This window comes from Sorghum bicolor, chromosome 2, assembly GCF_000003195.3.
Source record: "Sorghum bicolor cultivar BTx623 chromosome 2, Sorghum_bicolor_NCBIv3, whole genome shotgun sequence".
NCBI lineage: Eukaryota > Viridiplantae > Streptophyta > Magnoliopsida > Poales > Poaceae > Sorghum > Sorghum bicolor.
The window spans coordinates 64,298,726-64,315,529 of NC_012871.2; the positions used below are offsets into that span (position 1 = coordinate 64,298,726).

The 16,804-nt window shown below is 40.4% G+C and overlaps 3 protein-coding genes across 3 annotated transcripts; all 3 read right to left on the reverse strand.

Annotated features, from left to right (window-relative positions):
* On the reverse strand, nucleotides 139-5,877 carry LOC8054782 (uridine kinase-like protein 2, chloroplastic). Its single transcript, XM_002462585.2, has 14 exons — nucleotides 5,486-5,877; nucleotides 5,232-5,323; nucleotides 4,770-4,839; nucleotides 4,542-4,660; nucleotides 3,751-3,847; nucleotides 3,546-3,625; nucleotides 3,225-3,419; nucleotides 3,050-3,133; nucleotides 2,903-2,963; nucleotides 2,284-2,344; nucleotides 1,673-1,766; nucleotides 1,251-1,323; nucleotides 708-790; nucleotides 139-593 (listed from the first exon to the last, which is right to left on the reverse strand). The coding sequence occupies exons 1-14, from the start codon at nucleotides 5,700-5,702 to the stop codon at nucleotides 447-449; spliced, it is 1,473 nt and encodes a 490-aa protein (XP_002462630.1). The 5' UTR covers nucleotides 5,703-5,877; the 3' UTR covers nucleotides 139-446.
* On the reverse strand, nucleotides 6,769-10,599 carry LOC8054783 (ribulose-phosphate 3-epimerase, cytoplasmic isoform). The gene is made up of 8 exons (XM_002462586.2): nucleotides 10,275-10,599; nucleotides 9,542-9,546; nucleotides 8,289-8,351; nucleotides 8,102-8,208; nucleotides 7,932-8,029; nucleotides 7,328-7,420; nucleotides 7,208-7,249; nucleotides 6,769-7,112 (listed from the first exon to the last, which is right to left on the reverse strand). Exons 1-8 carry the CDS (start codon nucleotides 10,386-10,388, stop codon nucleotides 6,957-6,959), a joined length of 678 nt encoding a protein of 225 aa, XP_002462631.1. The 5' UTR covers nucleotides 10,389-10,599; the 3' UTR covers nucleotides 6,769-6,956.
* On the reverse strand, nucleotides 11,913-15,535 carry LOC8054784 (proteasome subunit beta type-1). The gene is made up of 7 exons (XM_002462587.2): nucleotides 15,337-15,535; nucleotides 15,151-15,258; nucleotides 13,072-13,153; nucleotides 12,785-12,914; nucleotides 12,566-12,708; nucleotides 12,369-12,455; nucleotides 11,913-12,284 (listed from the first exon to the last, which is right to left on the reverse strand). Exons 1-7 carry the CDS (start codon nucleotides 15,375-15,377, stop codon nucleotides 12,210-12,212), a joined length of 666 nt encoding a protein of 221 aa, XP_002462632.1. The 5' UTR covers nucleotides 15,378-15,535; the 3' UTR covers nucleotides 11,913-12,209.

Here is a 16,804-nt window from a genome sequence, read left to right on the forward strand (position 1 = left end):
TAATATAACTAAATGAACTAAATAAACAATTTCTTCTCTCATTTCTTTTTCATTTAGTTACACTAGAGAAGAACCACGAGTATCCATTTGGAGGACCACCTCCGTCCTTATACCTCATTCACCCCCTCTTAATCCAAATTAGGCGCTTTGTAAATTTTGATCTCGTGACTTCACCGAGATGTATTTGAATCAAAGACGCTTATTTGAAAACATCAGGTGATCAACAATGTTTCTGCACCCGTACAAAGCTAAAATCATACACACGTCCTCCGAGTTCACGCAGATCCTTCTATGGCATCCCCCTCTGCCCTTGGTCAAGCTTTTATGTCAAAGGTTGTACAAACTATTAAACACAACTACGGCCTCCATAGTGAATGTTACTTCCAAGATATCATCCCTATCCAGGAGTCAACTGAGATTTCATACACCCAGAGTGGTATGAGTCATCAATTGTCTGTGCCGAAGTAGCGGTCACCATATTCTCCCAGTCCTGGTATCACCCTGAATTCCTCGTTCAGACCATAATCGATTTCAGACGTTACAATCTTCAGTGAAGGAAATCGCTTGCAAATACACTGAATCCCTTCAGGAGCCTGCTCCCACACACACACACACACACACACACAAAAAGGAGTGTAGAAGGGGTTATGCAACTAAACAAAACAGATAATAAGCATTGGAACCATTAAATATGCAAATAAATATACCGAGATGAGATTGAGGAAAATGATCCGACCCTCAGGAACACCTTTTCTTATAAGAAGGTCAATTGCTTGGGCCACTGAGTTGCCTATAAAATAAAGTCATCCTCGTGAGCATAGTGAGATCCACCTGTGCTACCTGTTCATATCCTGATAAATACTGTACAAACTAACTATAAAGCACAAGTATCTGCTTCAAACTCAAGAAAAGGATGTAACACCAAACATTCATATTTATTCAGGGCATAAAGAATGACCAGTTAATTCAGCAATGCATCAGATTTTACAAGATTCAGGCCATTTGCAAACAGATATGCCAATAAACAAGATTATTCATTGATTGCATATCTGTGAATGCGATATTGATTATCCTTGAGTGATATTGTATCAGCATATCTCGTAGACCAAATAATTTCTGGACATATGTGGATAGTTTCTACAGGATGTCATTTTGTTATCACAACCTGAATCAATTTTTGTCATCACAACCTGAATCAACTTCAGTTCAAACAAACAAGCAGCAGAAACAGAATAGCAGGCAAAACTGACCTGTACCAAGCACTGGATCCAGAAGTAGAACATGTCGTTCAGCAATATCCATGGGCAGTTTGTGATAAACAAGCTAGATGCAGAAAGTTTATTATAATGCGATTAGTTCGATCGCTTGAAACATACTCCCTCCGTTCCAAAACGTAAGATGTTTTAGTTTTTCCTAAGTCAAACTTATCTAAAACTGACCAGGTTTATAGCAAAATGTACCAACATATACAACATCAAATTAATTTCATTAAATCAACCATAAAATGTCTTGATAGTGTATTTAATTGGTTAGATGTGAATATGTTTTTTCTACAAACTTGGTCAAAGTTAGATAAATTTGACTTAAAGTTAGGACAAACCTGAAACACCTTACATTTTGGAATGGAGGGAGTACCTGTTAAGAAATCGTTTATCATAATATGAATGCTTACCTGCTGCCCATTGTCTCCAACACGATGAATTAGAATTTTACCAATTTTTATTCCTTTACAACAAGCACGCAGGGCGTTCTCCATACTCTCACCACTGCAATTAAATGAGGTATAAATAAAGCTAAAATTACTCCATAACTCTATTAATATATTTAAAATGTACAAAATTTACTGCAAAAATGCATTTGGGTACCAAGTGATCATAATGATTCATGATGGTGAAGTATGAATACTAAAAGGAATGAAATACTCATAAAAAGAAGAGTATCTAGATAAAGCAGGAGGAAATGTTCCACATATTTAATCTGGTTTATTTACAAAACTATGTTGCAAGAGCATGGCAAATATGCTAAATGAAAAGGCAGAGCACCTGCCATTGATGCTTAAAAAAGAGCATGGCAAATACAAAAGGCAGAAGCTTCTACACACCAAGATATAATGCAAAATTCTCTACATAACAAATACTCATGTACATTCTTGTTTAACATCTATCATGAGCCATGGTTAATTCAGAGTGTGTCCAACTGTACATCATTAAGATCCCTGCCTCTTGAAATGTTTTTGCTTGTGTGTTAGTGTTGAACTGTTGAAGGTAACTTTATTTGGCTTACCTTCGCACAATAGACACTCCACAGAGCTTCTTACAGAAGTCAACTCCCATATAAACAGATCCTGAACCCAGACAAATATGACATAAGATGATGTTCAACCAAAAATCATAGTATTTTATTTCTCAATGTAAGATACACCTAGGCGAAAAATGAACCAAAAAAAACACAAATTGTCTGAAATGAGAAGGATCATCAACAAGCTTTTTATGCCTTTTTAGTTTGGTTTTCCAAAGATATTTCAAACACAATAAAAGCAAATCCTATCCAAATATTTTTTTACAGCCAGCCACAAATTGCCATTTCATGTGGTACTAATGTTATCAGCAAACACAGCTAGATACATAACAATGTGGCACAAGTTATCATATTTCAACAATAAGGTAATCCATTACTCTTGAGGAGCTGAGGTGGCTAAGTTTCTCAGAACTAATAGTAGATCTCAGAAACCAAGATGGCATAAAGTATTAACTTATTCTAGACAGTTATAAAAGATATTCCTCTGAGCCTAAACATGAAAGTCAAACATTCAGGATGGAACAAGATAGAAAGAAAAATAGTAGAATACTTGTAAGGTGCACAACTAAGCGGCTACGAGATATAAGATGCCACAGCAAAATACCTGTTGGAGTAATAACCTGCTTTTCTGTAAATGGCAAATGTCCAAGACCATGCTCCACTACCTTCAACAGCAAATTCATACAACTAAATGAAATAACTGGCCATGAAGTTGAAAAAGGGAAATAAAAGTTATGAAATAAAGCAGTACCAAACGGATCAATCGATCTGAATAAAAGACAAAGTCAGGTGTAGTAATTTCCCTATCACGAATAAGAGTATGCATTCCTCGGATCTGTGAAATTCATTACAAAAGGCAAGGAATTATGAAATTAGCAAAAGAAAAGTATAAAATTTAAACCATTGGTAAAGATTTCTAGCTTTACCTGAAAAGTTGATTGAACAACATGAACATTCGGATAGATTTTGCACAAGTCATGCTGACCAAGTTTGGTACGGATATGTTGAACAATCAGATCAACTGCTACATGGTTATCACCTCCTCGAGGAATGATCACGTCAGCGTACTTCTTTGAAGGCAAAACAAAATCATCGAATGCTGGCTTCACAAACCTCCCATACTACACATGCCAACAGCATTTCATGTTGCAATACAATATATTGTATATAAAAAAGGGGAAGATGTAAAGGACATACGTATACCGCAGGGTTATTAAACCCAAGGTAAAAAATAATAATAGGACTACCTGGTCAAGCACTGAGCTAATATCTCTTCCTCTTTCAACTGTATCACGCCTGATTCGTCGAGCAAGCCTAATATCAGCATCTGATCACGACACCACACGCGCGCACGCAAAGGAAAAAGAATAACAACATTTCAGCTAAATAAATTAAGGAGCAACTCATAATTTCTATAACAAAACAAATGCTACACTGAGAATGAGGATAAACCTGTGTCTACAAAAATTTTCATGTCCATCAGATTGCGAACTCTCTGATCATGGAAGACTAAAATGCCCTCCAAAATAATGACATCTGATGCATTAACCTGGCAAAATGAAATTGGACCAGGTGCTTAGTTAGTAAAGGGGTTGTGAAGTTTATTATTAGCTTACAATCACATGAGCTTCCTAATTTTAAACATGACAAATAAGAATCCATTTGTTTAGATATATTGGTATTGAACTACTGAAATAAACAAAAACACAGACATTAACATATGACAACTGATGAGACATATAGTATCATCATGATTTTACTACTGAAATAAACAAAAACACAGACATTAACATATGACAACTGATGAGACATATAGTATCATCATGATTTTACTATATATGCCAACTAATTCAACCCTGTTTTTTACCTTATGTAATTTTACAATGCTATTTTTAGAAGAAGTGTGTCGCTCTGCACCAATATCTATAGCTATAACAGAAAAAAACAGAATATGATAATAACAAAAAACCAAACCTCCAATTTCTTTGCCTTACTGTAGATTGCCCCTCTGGCGCAGATAAGGAGGATCAAAAATAAAGTTGCAAATGCTCTAAAAAACACGCAAAGGCAGTTTGGTTGGAGTTAGGTTTATAATTCATAGTATGAAACAGTCATCTAATTACAGACATACAAAAGAAAGGAAAGAAATGTTCTACAAGATCATTCAAAGGTCAATGACATGAACTCAAAATCACAAAGGATTGGCAACTTTTCATGCTGACAAGTTTGTGAGTGACTGCTACCTTCCTAAAGCTGTCAGAACACCGACGATGCTTCTTGAAATCATATATAGGAACATTTACAGGTTGAGCACGTTTCAGTTGTCCCATGCATTCAAGAAGTTGTTCTGTATCAAATGCATCTGCAAGCAAAGAATACAGTCCATCTCACATGTCAACAAATCAATTCAGCTCTGATTGATTGCTACCACACTACCACAGGCAGGATACTGGAAACAGCAAATGCAGTACCAGGGTGATCAAAATTGTAGTCTTGTGCATGTGCAGACTCTTCAGCAGTTAGGCCACGGTAGAATGAATCCTGCAAAATGACAAGCCCAAAATGAGTTTTAAGTTTCAACAGGTATTTCAGAAGTTTCCACCATTAGGTTGGTTTGGTTTGCACGATTTGTCAAACCTAATCCATATTTGTCAATCTAACTATCGCAGCCGCAAGCTAGTCAAATGGAAGGGTGTGCACAACTTCACTAGCATTTCCATACAGATACACAAGAATCTTCAGCTATCCCCCATCTATGCAATCACTAAGTTACATCTCGGATCTTCCAGTTCGAACTGCATAACTTGAATACACTACACCAAACCAGGAAAGTACAGAGCCAAGCTTGACAGGAGGCAGTAGCAGCAGCAGCAGGATGTTCTTCAAACCGAAACAATCCAGACGCAGAAGCAGCAGTGAGCGCACACACACACCTGGTTAACGAGCACGACGCGGTGGTCGTGCAGCTGCTGGATAATCATGTCGCACACCGTCGTCTTCCCCGACGCCGTCCCTCCAGAAACCCCTTTGAAAAAAAAATCAAGCAGAAATTCTGAATCAGGACCACCAAATGAGGAGCGGCTAGCCACAGCCAGCACGAGAAGCCGAGAAAGGGCGGGAGGGGGACCGAGCCGCCGGCCATTCCACCCGCTCGAGCGGCGAGCGCTAGCAGGGAGGGGTCGCATACCGATGACGAACGGCTGCCGGGCAGCGGCAGGGGAGGGGAGCTCGGCGGTGCCGTTTGCGTAGACGGCGCCGTTGGAGTGCGCGTGCGCCGCGGCGGCGGGGGAGGAGGAAGGGGAAGAGGGGGCGGAGGTGGAGAGGCGCAGCGCCTCGAGGCGGAGGCCGCTGAAGTGGGCCCCCACCGCGGCCTCCATGACGTCGTCCACCGCCTTCTCCGGCATCGCCTCCCGCGCCGCCGGCCGATCGGGATTCGGGGTTGATTCGCGGGTTTCTGGTGGGAGGAGGCGGGCGTGTCACTTGTGTGCGCGGTCGGTGCGCGTGAGCGCGTCTGAGTGAGAACTGACAGTGGGGTTCCGCGGTGGGATGGAAGCAGCGGCCGAGCGGCGCACGTTGATGAGAATGGGGCGAGGGGGCGCACCCCGCATACCGAACAGGGGCAGAGTGGCAGACCGGCAGATCGGAATATCGGATGCTTTGGGCCTTGTTCCGAAAAGTGAAAACTTTTCGAAACTGTAGCACTTTCGTTTGTTTGTGACAAATATTATCCAATCATGTACTAACTAGGATCAAAAGATTTGTCTCGTGATTTCCAGCTAAACTGTGTAATTAGTTTTTGTTTTCGTCTATATTTAATATTTCATGCATGTGCCACAAGATTCGATGTGACGGGGAATCTTGAAAACTTTTTGGTTTTCAGGGTGAACTAAACAAGGCCTTGGTTCGCTTCGCCTGTCCGCAGCTATGTGCTTGGCAGTTCACTTGTCTATGCAGATGCAGACCGGAAGGACGAGCATTGTCATCATGCATGCACCGTCGAGTGCGAATTTATCGATATCACTATCAACAGTCATGCAGTGGTACCGATTATCGATTCTAAGCCTCCATGACCGCTAATTTGTTATTAAAGAATTGTGAAAAAAATATTATTAAATAACTGGTAGATTCGACAGATAACATGGAGTACAGGTCAAGCTAACTAGTAAGATGGTAGGTGCCATATCGACGTCCTAGTAGTAAACTAGAATGGTTCCCGATGCACTGCACGAGGTGTGTGTGCTAAATAACTAAATTGTATCCTCGTATTTGCTAGTGATGGAGGGCTCAACTCAAATGGTTTATAACGAGAAAGTGCATCTTGGACGAGATATCGACAAAGTATATATAGACATGAGCGCGATTCTTGTAGCCGTATTTTTTACTTGCTTGTTAACCGCCGTGCCAATGTTTCGCCATTTCTTGACGGCACAGCAAGCGTTATATGAAGGGGTACAAGAAGATAATCAGGGCTGACAAAAAAAACGTGTTGTAAAAGACGTTCAGCTTTACCGTGTCCTTCGGAAAAGAAATGTGTGGGTTACATGATAGTGGCATCAAGGCCAACATCAAATTTTATTCTCGCTGAACAGTTTCGGCAATGTGAGGATCAACTCATATGACGTGCAGGGTGGAACTAGTATACAGCAGAAACACCAAAATCAGTTTTTGTTCTGAGAGCCCTCAACGCTCTTCCTCAGCACAGATATGACGGCTCCTGGGTCCGCGGCGCCAAATATAGAGCTTCCAGCGACGATGCAATTGGCCCCAGCAGATGCGGCCACGTCTATGGTTGAAGGGCCTAGACCACCATCAACCTGATATAACAAATCATAAAGTATTTTCAGCCAATTAAAATTAAATAATGGAGAGAAAAAAAGAAATTCCTACGAGACCAAGAACAATGTTATACCTCTATGTCAAGGGAAGGGTACTTCTTTCTCAATGTGCGCACCTAATTCACACAGATTGCAGAAAGTGAATACAACTGTTCAACATCAGAAATATACAATAATGAACAATGAGAACAAACCTTATCCATCATTTCTGGCATAAATTTCTGACCACCAAAACCAGGCTCGACTGTCATCACAAGAACCAATTCTACCGGATTTTCTGCTTCCACCTGTAATATTAATTGTTAATACAATTGTAGGTAGCTTCACAAAATCCATTGCAAGAAATGTCCATATGTCACGCATTCAGAGAAAAGGAAATACAACTGAAAGGGTTCTGAAAGTTATAGATCGACGGTCGATGATAGAAAGGTTCTATGGAAACAGGTCTAAGCAGCACACTTGATCAAAAGAGTGATCTTTAATGTGGAATTAAGAATGTGCTCCATAGTACAATTACTCTCGTGACCAAATGTATTGTGGTCATAATAAATGAACATATGAACAAGAGAAATAAGATGTACTTGTGCAAAATGGTCACTTGATCAAAAGAGTTTAGCAGTAACAAAGACAAAATTGCCAGAATTGTAAGTACATATATCAACAAATACCATTTCGCAACAAATTTCAAGAGTTTTTAAGAGCGTGTGAAAATAAAACACCATTATTCAGACCTAGTATGAAAGGTTTCTTGTCTGTGTATAACATAAGTTCACAAAGCGTAGTGAGTGCTTAAGTTACCAGTGGAAAAACTTCCTCCACTGGTGTACCTGGCCTCAATGATACACCAGGCCGCATACCCTTTGATTTAATGCTTTGGATGAGATCTTGCCAGTTGTCTGCATCAAGTTTTTCCATAAGAAGAGGAGGAGAAGTGAAAATACTAGGCCATTCAACAGATGTGTGTTTACCTCTAGCAACTTCTATATGGAATGTGAATCCAGAAGCGCCAGCCTTTCCAAATGGTTCTACGTAATCTGAAGGGTTTGTGACCATAAGATGGCAGTCCAAATATGCTCTAAAAACCAACAGTCAGAACCACTGGGACTATGCAGAATAAGAAGTCATCCATATAAGCAAAGGATCAAAAGACCATACTTGGTATGTTTCCTCAAGCTCTGGATCACCGGAGCCCCAATAGTCAGATTAGGAACAAAGTGCCTGCATTTGCAAAAAAGTTAAAATAAAATACTTAAAGGATAGCTTATTTCAAGAAGTGATTATCATCATTTTTTAAAAATGCAATTGGAGGTTTGTCCTTCAAAGTTCATAACTTATAAAGATGATCAATCCTTTTTCAGACATCAAAATAGCTTAACATTGAGATTATACTTGTCTTTTAAAAAAACTGACCCAGGTAAATAAAGTAATGGCAGTGAAAAAATTGGCACTTGTTTGTAATTAGACCATTTTTGACACAGCTCCAGATCCAAGATTTTCTGGAGCTCCTCACTCCTAGCTCTAGATATTCTTGGGGACCCAAGCTGTGGGCACATTGGCATTATTTAGTTAAGCAATTTTGTCATTATTTTGGACTGAACACATGTGTTTATAACACTTTGTTTTATCCTACAAACTCCAAATCCTGCATGGATCTCAGAGCTGGAGATAAATTGCTCTGGTGTGTCTTTCATGTAATGGGCTACAGTAGCAAGTATCTTTCACCATCTTGCAAAAAGAAGTGTTCATTTTCTCTATTTACGCTCAAGGAATGTTGGATCTTTGATCCAAATCCAACAAATAGAAGTGAACGGCATATTGATTGGCAATTGGACACTTCATGCTTACTGGTACTTTCTCAAAGGGCATCAAGAGAGTTCCCGAAATATCTGACTAAAGCTTACCAGTACTTTCTTTTCGTTATTTGCAACTTGCAAACCCCTTATGCTTTTATTATCAATGACGGGTTTCATTCCAAAAAATATGCATAAAGCAAAATCAAAAGTATGTTGTTTCCTTTTTCAGGTTGGTCCATAGGACATTCCATGTTACTGTTTCCATGCCTTTTTTATGTGCAGATCTCCATTAAATTGAAGAGAAATTCTATTATAGTACTCCACAAATTCTGCTGTATGTATTAAATATTCTGATAAGTAAACAAGGAAAGGTGAAAACTGAACAAGAATAAAGGTCTGAATGAGTTTAAGGACAGTGACAATCTGGGTATGGAATTTTATTTTCAAGCATGTATTCATTATATAAGATACTTCCTGTAAGCTGGGATAAGCGACCTTACAATCATGCTAGCGGCTTAAAAAAGGCAAATGATACGTGAGAGTTATCACCACCAGACACTTCAGTAGCAAACCACAATAGATGTAACCAACATTGGGAATTAGAGACCAACTCACCCATCCTACAAGAAAATATGAGTGATAAGCTTTCAGTTCTGAATATTTATATCATCAATCATAAAGATGTGAACAGAAACAAAGCCAGTCAATGGAGGCAGCAGAATTTAGCAAAAATGAAGACACAAGCAGATAACTACTAGGTACCAGTACCATGAACAAAACGACAGCTAGCAGTTTGCAGTAAGCGAATCAGTACATTTGAGTATAGCATTACTGCATTAGGAGGAAACTGATACTAAAGCAAGCATGATTTTTCATACTCTAAAAGTTAATATTCAGCTAACTTTTTCCATGACAACATGCGTATAGCAATACACTAGAGGAGTAGAGGGTAGGTCGACAGGCCAACAAGACAAAAGCCCAAGTCTGAACAAATCCTGCAGAATCGAGATCGATCACTCTAAATGCCACAGTATCGCATAAAACCTGATTTGCATAATAATTGATCCAACTGCCAGCTCTTCTTCAAAATGATGCGCCAGCTCTAAGTTCCAGAAAGAAAAAAAGATCCAACGGCAAGTTAGTCAACGGTATCGGTAGCTCAATCCTGCCCACGCCATAGGACATGATTACAGCGTACTCAACCCTGCCCAGAAATACTATCCCTCGGATCAGAGGCCGCTACTGTCGCTCGGATCAGAGGCCGCTACCGTATTCGTATTAGCGGTGCTGCGCCTGCGCCCGCGATGGATGAGATAGAATTGGCCAGAGGGGGGGAAGGGGATCGTACCATGATGTCCATATGTAACCAGTCGGCGCCTAGGCGGACCATGCGCTCAGCCTCCGAGGCGAGGTTGGCGAAGTCCGACGAGAGCATCGACGGCGCTATCTTCGCCGCCGCCATGTCCGCTTCCCGCTGGGTTGCTTCCTCCCCGGATTGGTGGCAGGTAGTTAAGGACTTTGGAAGACAGATGTTTCGGTCGGTCGGCGCCTGACCGGCGGCTTGTAGGGGAGTTGGTGAGGTGGCCGGTGGCCCTCAAGGCCTCAAGGGCTGAAGACGGACGAGCGCACGGGAGAGGAAGGAGTAGGTGAGGTGGCCCTCAAACGCTGTTCTTGGGCCTGGTCAAAAACACGGGCCTCCTTGCCTTTTCTATAATCTCTCTTAACTGCGCAGTTATCCGATTTTTCTTTCTAATCTATAAAATCAATTTCTATACCTCCTTTAACTTTGAAATCATAGTTACATTTACATCCCGAATGGTTTTGATGGTGGTTTTACTAGTGTCATCTAAGGGGGTAAATCAGACTAAGTTTAAAGTTTAACAAGATAAATCGAACTAGAAATATATTTATAAAAATCCATTAAAAACTCAATAATTTATCTAAATATATTTTTGCTTGGAGAATAATGCAATTAAAAATCCTATTACATGGTTTAATCTTAGAAAAATTATCAAAATTTGTTTTAGTTCGGAAAACTATGAACTAGGTTTAGAATATTTTTTTCCTAAAATCATACTATATATTATAGTGCCTACTTGAAATTGTTTAAATCATGATTGGCTCATTTAGTGCTTACTTGCTAACAAAAGATTTTGTTATCTGTTATAATTAGTCAATGTGGATCGTCGCTATGTAGAAGCGTCAATAGAGCATCCTTAAAATTTATTGTTATATTCCTCCTATACGTTATTCCTCCGTTGTGAAAGGTGTGATCCAAAGAATCTTATATCTGCTAATTTTATATCTACTTCTTTTATTCCAAATTATAAGACGTTCACTCTTCTTTTATTCCAAATTATTAGTCGTTCACTTTTACTACGGATATAGACATAGATTAATGTATAAGCACATAACAAAAACAATATAGCTAGAAAAACCAGAACAACTTATGAATGGATATATATAGAGAGAGCATAATATTCCAAATTGTAATACACTTTGACTTTTCTAAGGCCCTGTTTAGATTGGAGATAAAAAAAATTTTAATGTCATATCGGATATGTCGGAAGGATGTCGGAAGGGGTTTTTAGAGACTAATAAAAAAACAAATTACATAGTTTGTCCGAAAACTGCAAGACAAATATATTAAGCATAATTAATCTATCATTAGCACATTGGGGGTTACTGTAGCACTTAAGGCTAATCATAGACTAACTAGACTTAAAAGATTTATCCCGCGATTTTCAACCAAACTGTGTAATTAGTTTATTGTTTTATCTACATTTAATGTTCCATGCATGTGTCTAAAGATTAGATGGGATGAATGAAAATTTTTTGGATGGGGAACTAAACAGGGCCTAAGTATAACTTGATCTACCTTTTGTCATGTCTAGATGCATAATGAGAGCAATATATCTAAATATACTATGAACATCTGATAATTTGAAATGGAAAGGGTAGTAGGAGTATATAGAAGTTAAAAGGCTTGACTTTAAAGACAAAAGACAATTTGAATCGGAGTGAGTATATAAGACATCTAAAGAGGCTTGTGACACAAGCCAATCATGTCAAGCTCCCAACCAAATAGCCTTTCCGCCAATAAGTACCGCTTCAGTATCCAAGGAATTTGTTTCAACAAAAAAACAAGCTGACTGAATCCTGGTACAGTACATATGCAAGTAAACACAACTGCTTCTATGAAGCAACAGCTTTAGACATAAATCTCCAGGCTAGGGAACAAGTTCGAAGCAAATGGCAGCTGCAGCATTACTGAAGCGTTGGCTTAGTCCTTCCTCAGCTCGATGTACTCACGCTTAGTCCCGGCTTTGTTAATGACAACAATTTCCAACTTGTCTCCCTGCATATTTTGCATGTTTGTGGATCAGCAGAGTGGATAGAGAAATAGGCGCACAATTTTGGCAAATGAGCAAATGCAGCTTACAGTGTAGATGTCTCTCTCAGTTGCAGATGCAAACACATCCTTAACTAGATCGATGGCCTCTGACTCTGACAATGGTGTGACAGCATCCTGCGCACATTGAAAATATTTTTACTAGGATTGAAAACATATGTATTTGATCAAATAAGTGCTCACTGAACAGAACAAACACACAGAAGATATAAATGTGCAGGACTTACCCTGGCAGGGAGTAATAGAGGACTTGGTGATTTTAGTTGATTGTCCAGGACTGGCATCATCAAAGTAGATCCTGTTCCCTGAGCGCTGTAACCGGTTCTCTCATAGGAACCTACTGCATCATAGGTGAAAACGCATCCTTTCCCTGTGCAAGTACACAACATGCTTTTTTGACTGTTCATCAAACAAGAAATATGAGAAAGTAAAGCAACAAATCTTACCCTCGCTGTCAAGCCCACCGAGCACATTGAAGGCGTAATATGGGAAGAAGCGCTTGTAGTACAGTGTATTGGAGAGGAGCTGTGCCATGGCAGGGCAGCTCATCCTTTTATTATGCTGGTGTTGGTATAGCTATATATACAAACAAATGAAAGACAATATCGCATCAGTGCAGGTACAGTTTATGGCGCTTGATATAAGAGAACTGCTTCATATCAACAAAAAGGATGATACAGTGAACATATAAAACAATTTAGACGCTAATATGAGTTTTAGTTGTAAAGTTTACCAATTCTCTGGCAGCTAGGTTCTTGTGCAGAGCCTTAATGTCACCTTGAAAGCCAGAAGATGCCAGTACACATTTGTCAGCCCTACACACAAAGAGAGATCTTTATTCTTAGGCACTCAGAAGGGAAATCACAACCTAAAAAATTCATAACACACGAATCAAGCTTACAAATGGCACTAGGCACCTAAGCACAGATTAAATGCACATAAGGTTCTATGTTTCTGTAACCCACTAGCTGCATGTCAGGAGAATGGACGCCATGAGGTAAGCATAGATGGAATCACACCCCCAACAAACCATTTGCAGTCCTAACCTCATCCCTTCTCTTGTTTTCTTCGCCACCTATGGGCTCATTGGTCCGCTACGCATTTAATTGTACACATATGGCCTATACAGCGTGGCAAGGTTCTACTTCATGCTTAAGAGAACACAGGGAAGCGTCGATGTTTTTTTGCAAACATTGACAAAAATGGTACTCCCTCCGTTCCAAATTGCACATATTTCTGGCTTTTCTATATATATAGCTTTTACTATGTATCTAGAGAGAATGTATATCTAGGATCGTAGCAAAATCTATGTACCTAGATTCCTAGAAAAGCCAGAATGACTTACAATTTGGAATGGAGGGAGTAGCTGATAACCATCTTTCTCATAAAGTACAGAATAATCAAAGAAAGCTTAGCGACCACAACACAATAGTGACAACACTGGTGAACAAAACAGAATTGAGTATACTATTCATTAAGGTTTTTGTTGTGCATCTATGGGCATTCAAGCAAAAGACAAACAAGTTTGCAGAGCAAAAACCTTTAAATTGAAAAGTATTGGGTTATAATCAACAGCAGCCATCAGAGGCTCTTCCACACCACAAAGTTTTAGCAAAAGAGGCTAACCCTAAAACTGAGCATACAAACAAAGATCCAACCATCTATAGATCTATCATTAGTAAGCCATATGTATATCAGTAGCGATACAAAAAAGTATGTAGCTGTACATTTAACATTATCCAACAACACTGACAAAGCATGGTACATCAAACAAAAGCATAACTCTATACCAAAGCCTGCCAAAAACAAATTATACGCAAATAGGACAACTAAACTGCATCTTGTGAACAAATGTTAACAAAAAGACAGTTAAGGTAACCCAATAAGATGAAAAGAACTGTACTGCATTAGGAGGTGACAGCAAGGCTCACTGTGAATCTTTTTTTCCACAACAGGGCACACCCGAATTTCATTACCACTAATTGAGTATATCAATACCATATGTTGTGGGCCCAAGTGGATTCTATATACTTAACAGCCACAAAAGCAACGATAAAACTAATCCCCTAGAATGTAGAGGGCTCCATTACTTCTAGAAACCAAACAACTTCACTGTCTGGAAACAGCACCAGCAAACCACACAATTGGCAGCTATTCTCATTGTAAATCTTGAGGAGACAAATCGGTCAATCCAAGCAATTCAACCAATATAGAAGTAAACCTAGATGTCAAGCTTACATCCCCCTTCCCTACTAATGTGTTAATGAATTGCTCATCTGCCAAAACCAGAAGTTTGTTTAGCAAGGAATGTTACCCTTCTTATGCAGAAAGCAGCATCTAACATAATGATATATGACGATCTAGTCATCTGAATGAAGGAGCAAAAACAGGACATAAAATTAGGACTAGGAAAATGAACCACATGTAACCCTGTGTGCTCGGCATTATTAAGGTAAGCAAATTGATGAACTAAAGATCATACCACAGTAGCAAGCCAGTCAAACATTATTGTTCACAAAGAGCATACTGAATTCACTAGCCATTAACGAAAAACTACCAGATTACCAGGCAAACGGGAAAAAAAAAACTTACAAAATGTAAGGTATTTCCCCATAATTTCGGACCCAATCCTCCAAACACCTAACCCTAGCTAAATCCACCAGCGACAGCACCAAATCCTGCTACGAATCCAGCCTTACCACCCAAATATTTGAGCCCACGCCACACCAAAATCCCACTCGTGTCTCCCAATCCAGAAACCCTAAAGCCCAGACGGACAGATCGAAGCACGCGATTGGGTTCAGGGACTCACAGGTCGCAGATCTTGGAGTGGTCGCGCGTGAGGATGCTGTATCCTACAGAGAGGCGGGTGTCCGCGGCGACGACACAGTAATCGGCGCCGGCGATGGCCACGCAGGTCCTGCAGGACCAAACGGACCCTCGTTAGAGAACACATAAGATACGGCCAGCAAGCGAGGTGGGAAGGCGGCAAGCCTACCCGCCGTTGTTCTCGTAGACCCAGTCGCCGCGCCTCGACATGGCGGTGGCCGGAGTGGGATCGCTGCGCGGGTTGCTGGGTTGCTGGTGGAGTCACCGGAGTTGGAAACACGGAACGCGAAGTGGAGGAGCAGCGCACGCCGCCTTGCGTTTTGTTTTCTTCCACCTTGATCCTTTCTGGGCCGTGGTCCGTGGTCCGTGGGCCGAGGTCGTTTGGGGTGGTACAGAGGCCCTGTGTAGTTAAAAAAAATAGTTTTATAAGTAATCTATCTATCTATCTATACTATAATGGAACACTTCAAATTATACTAGGTACACCTAATAAAACTTCCCCCACTGAGAGCCTCCAACCTCTGTGCACCCAGAAAAATGTACACACGAAATCATCTCTATTAAAATCAAAGGCTACGAAACATCCTGCGAGACTTCAACCCAATCGTGCGGCCACGATCAGTTGGAGGCCTCAACGCCAAGCTTCAACGCACCTACGATCAATCACCAAGAAAAGGAAAGGAAGATCTCCGGTCTCCTCCTCCTGCCGTGCGCCTCCTGCCGGATCTGGCGGACCAAATGCAAGCAGTAACGACAGGAAGGGCACCCAGGACCGAGACGCAGCCGTGGTTTAGATCAGCGACCTGCGAGGCCGCCTGCGTCCACGCCGGTTAGTTCCTAGATCATCTCTTCTCTGCGTGAAAGCGATCGATGGATTCTCTTCTCTGCGTGAAAGCGATCGATGGATTTAAATTCGGTAGTTCACTGTGGTGGAAAGCATTAATAATTTGCCGTTAAGCGACCGATGGATTTTAGTTCATTAGTTCACCGTGGTGGAAAGGATTAATAATTTGCCGTTCCAGATTCTTGGCTGCAGGTGCAGCTGGCTCTGCGATTAGCAACAACGACACAAACTATGAAACTTCTATCATCTCAATGATTTGACAATTCAATAGCTCATTCATGTTTATTTAATTCAGTTATCTCATGTGCAGCAGCGGCACAATTCTTTCGGTCATTGTATATTTAATTCAGTTATCTCATTCAATCATTAATGACAGGCAAGGTTTTTTAACTAGCTGTGAGGGCACTCTTGCAAGCGTACATAATAAGTAGATCTGTCAAACTGCAATCTATCATACCAGTAGATCGGCGTCCAAGTTCCATCTAGATTGAGTTGAGGAGACAACGAGGTAGATCACCTTGTCGCTGCTGTCACAGAGATCAAGCCAGCTGCTGAGCCGAGCCAATCGATGAGAAAATATCATTGGCCACGGCTGAGGACAGACTAGAATAGACGACATGACCAGATCACGGCAACAACGCCTGAAATTCTTCCGTGATTTCACTCACTAGGTAAGCAACCACACTGTACAAGTACGAATAATGAACTTGAAGAGCGCTGTACAAAAGGAATTTGACCAGCTGCATTTATTTGGATATTGTAATATGATTTTTTAGTGTTTTCTATACCCAAA